General features: G+C 34.0%; 1 protein-coding gene across 1 annotated transcript in view; it reads left to right on the top strand.

The window, feature by feature from the left end:
• The window catches only part of abcc5 (ATP-binding cassette, sub-family C (CFTR/MRP), member 5), a gene marked incomplete at its 5' end in the record, with an annotated part of 8,639 nt that extends 6,655 nt beyond the window's left edge, over positions 1-1,984 (top strand). Inside the window, 1 exon segment of the mRNA XM_035679450.1 lies at positions 595-1,984. Coding sequence (XP_035535343.1) covers positions 595-696 — 102 coding nt within the window.
• Positions 1,985-2,511: the final 527 nt, after the last annotated feature.

The raw sequence follows: 2,511 nt of genomic DNA on the forward strand, positions 1-2,511 counted from the left end.
CTTAAAGATTCTAAAGAAGAAAAGCAAATTATCGATTATAGTAAACGATTATTGAGCAAAACATATTTATATTATTTATATATTATATTATTTAGTTTATTTCAAAACTTAAAAGTTTAAATTTGACTTAAAACCTAAACATTTAGTGAGGACAGTGCACACACATTTATACATACATATACACTTTATTTCTTTTATACAAGTTAAACTTTTACACTGCTGGGACTGGGGATAAGGAGGGTTTACTGCAGGTAATAATATATATGTGTGTTTGTATATAAATGTTTATATCTATATCTATATATATATATAATTGATTCTATCTTTCAGATACATCTTGTTGAATTTGTGACTCTGACTATAAAGTTAATTTAGTTCAGATGTTTCAGGTCACCAGGCGACACTTTGACTTTAAGCTCATTTCAGACTGAACGAGGTCCTTCGTGCAGAAATTAAATTAAAGGGTCAGTCAGGAACTTTCACAGCTTGTTTCAACCAATAGGAGGCCAACAGGAAGTGACCTCCGCCTACTAAAATAATCAATAAAGAGATCAAACTCAGAAAGTGAAGCTTCCTCTCGTCTGATTGGTTCAGGTGGCGGAGTTCGGCAAACCGTCCGAGCTGCTGGCCAATGAGAACTCTCGGCTGTGCTCCATGCTGGCCGCCGTGGAGAACAAGATCTCAGTGCGAGGATGAGGAGGAGAAGGAGAGGGAGGATGAAAACGAGGAGGAGGAAGAGGATGAAGAGATCAGCTGCACTGACGGTGCTGTAACTGTATATTCTCTGTTATTGATCATCGATCATCTGTTTGATGTGAACGCCTGCTGATGAGCTGGCAGCGTGTGATTGGACGCCTGCAGCAGCTCGACTGAGTCCTTTGAGTTATTGATAATCGATCATCAGACACATATTTATAATGTGATCAGTAAACGTTAGAACGTTGTTCTCTCGTGGTTTGATAACGACTCGCTGCCTTTTATTGTATTTCTGCCTTTAATGAACGAGCACACGGGGAGATTAAATATGGAGCCAAGGATGCAGAGACACTGTTGTACCCACCAGGACCTGACCTCTGACCTCTGACCTCTTTATTAACAGTATATTAATGTAAACACTGCAAATAACAGCACAAGAGTATAAAATACAAAACCACAAATAAAACATTTGAACTGTAAAAGGTGAATAAACAGATTGAAGTAATCAATAACATCGACTGTAATATTGACTGGTTTCCAGCTGCTCTTGTTTTTGGTTATTTTCTTTTATTTGTTATTTTTCATATTGGGTTATGTAAGCTCTACATGACCTCCGCCCTCTGACCTCTGACCTCCAAAGCCTCCTGGACTGGAAGACCAACGCTCTAAAACAAAATAACAGAATGTAAATAAAATCTCCTCAGAGGTATTTGGTGATAATATGAACGTCAGTGTGTCTGTTTGATTGATCCAACCTGATCAATCAATAATATGTTTACCTGTAAACAGGTTGTTTACCTGTAAACAGCTGATCCAGCACCAGTTCATGTGCATAAAGGATGTAAATAAAGTGAAAGCAATACAAGAGTTATTGAGGTGCACTGATTGGCAGTAACTGATTGATTGATTGATTGATTGATTGATTGATTGATTGATTGATTGATTGATTAGTGGAACCTCAGGTGAGTCCTGCAGGTATGTAAATCTTTCTTCTTCTTCTTTTTGTTTGTTTTTGTGATGTTCAGACTGTTTCCTGTTTGTGTCGGTGGACGGACGGACTTCCTGTTTGTCCTCAGAGGAAGTTGTCATCTTAAACCTTCAAAATAAAAACCTGGTAGTTAAAGAGAAAGGTTTTCTTGTAAAGAGGAAGTGAAAGTGTCTCTGCTGTGTTTTTCTAACAGCCTTAAAGCATGACGTCATTACTGCCTTTCCATTGTCAATAAAGTTATTTTAAGATGAAATGTGTTCGTTCCTGATGTCACTGCTCGCTGTCCAAGTATGTATGTGTATTAATAACAATAACAACAATAATAACAACAGAGATCTCTGCAGTGTGAACGTTAATATTTAAATATTGTGACTGAGGTCCTTTATTGATCTGTAATTAATTAAAGCTAATGAAAGAATCAATCAGCTTGTTTCTGACCTCAGATTTATTTTTATTTATTTTTATTTACTTTTATATTTTCTATTTGAATCTGGACTCACTGGGTCTTATTTTATGTTCTTTATTAAGTTACTACTTTATAAAAAAGAAAGATTATGACATCACTATTATTAACAATATTAGCAATAAAACAATATAGTAAAGTTTATCACTAACGTTCATAGAACATAAAATCTATTGTTATTAAAACTGAATGATTATTGATTGGTTGTTGTTACCTCCCGAAAGAAATACAAACATATTATTATTGAGTTTAATTAAATTATTATTATTATATAATATTATTATTGAGTTTAATTATTACATTATTATTATTATATAATATTATTATTGAGTTTAATTAAATTATTATTATTATATAATATTAT

This window comes from Morone saxatilis, unplaced genomic scaffold (assembly GCF_004916995.1).
Source record: "Morone saxatilis isolate NCDOM2014 unplaced genomic scaffold, NCSU_SB_2.0 Contig8, whole genome shotgun sequence".
Taxonomy (NCBI): domain Eukaryota; kingdom Metazoa; phylum Chordata; class Actinopteri; family Moronidae; genus Morone; species Morone saxatilis.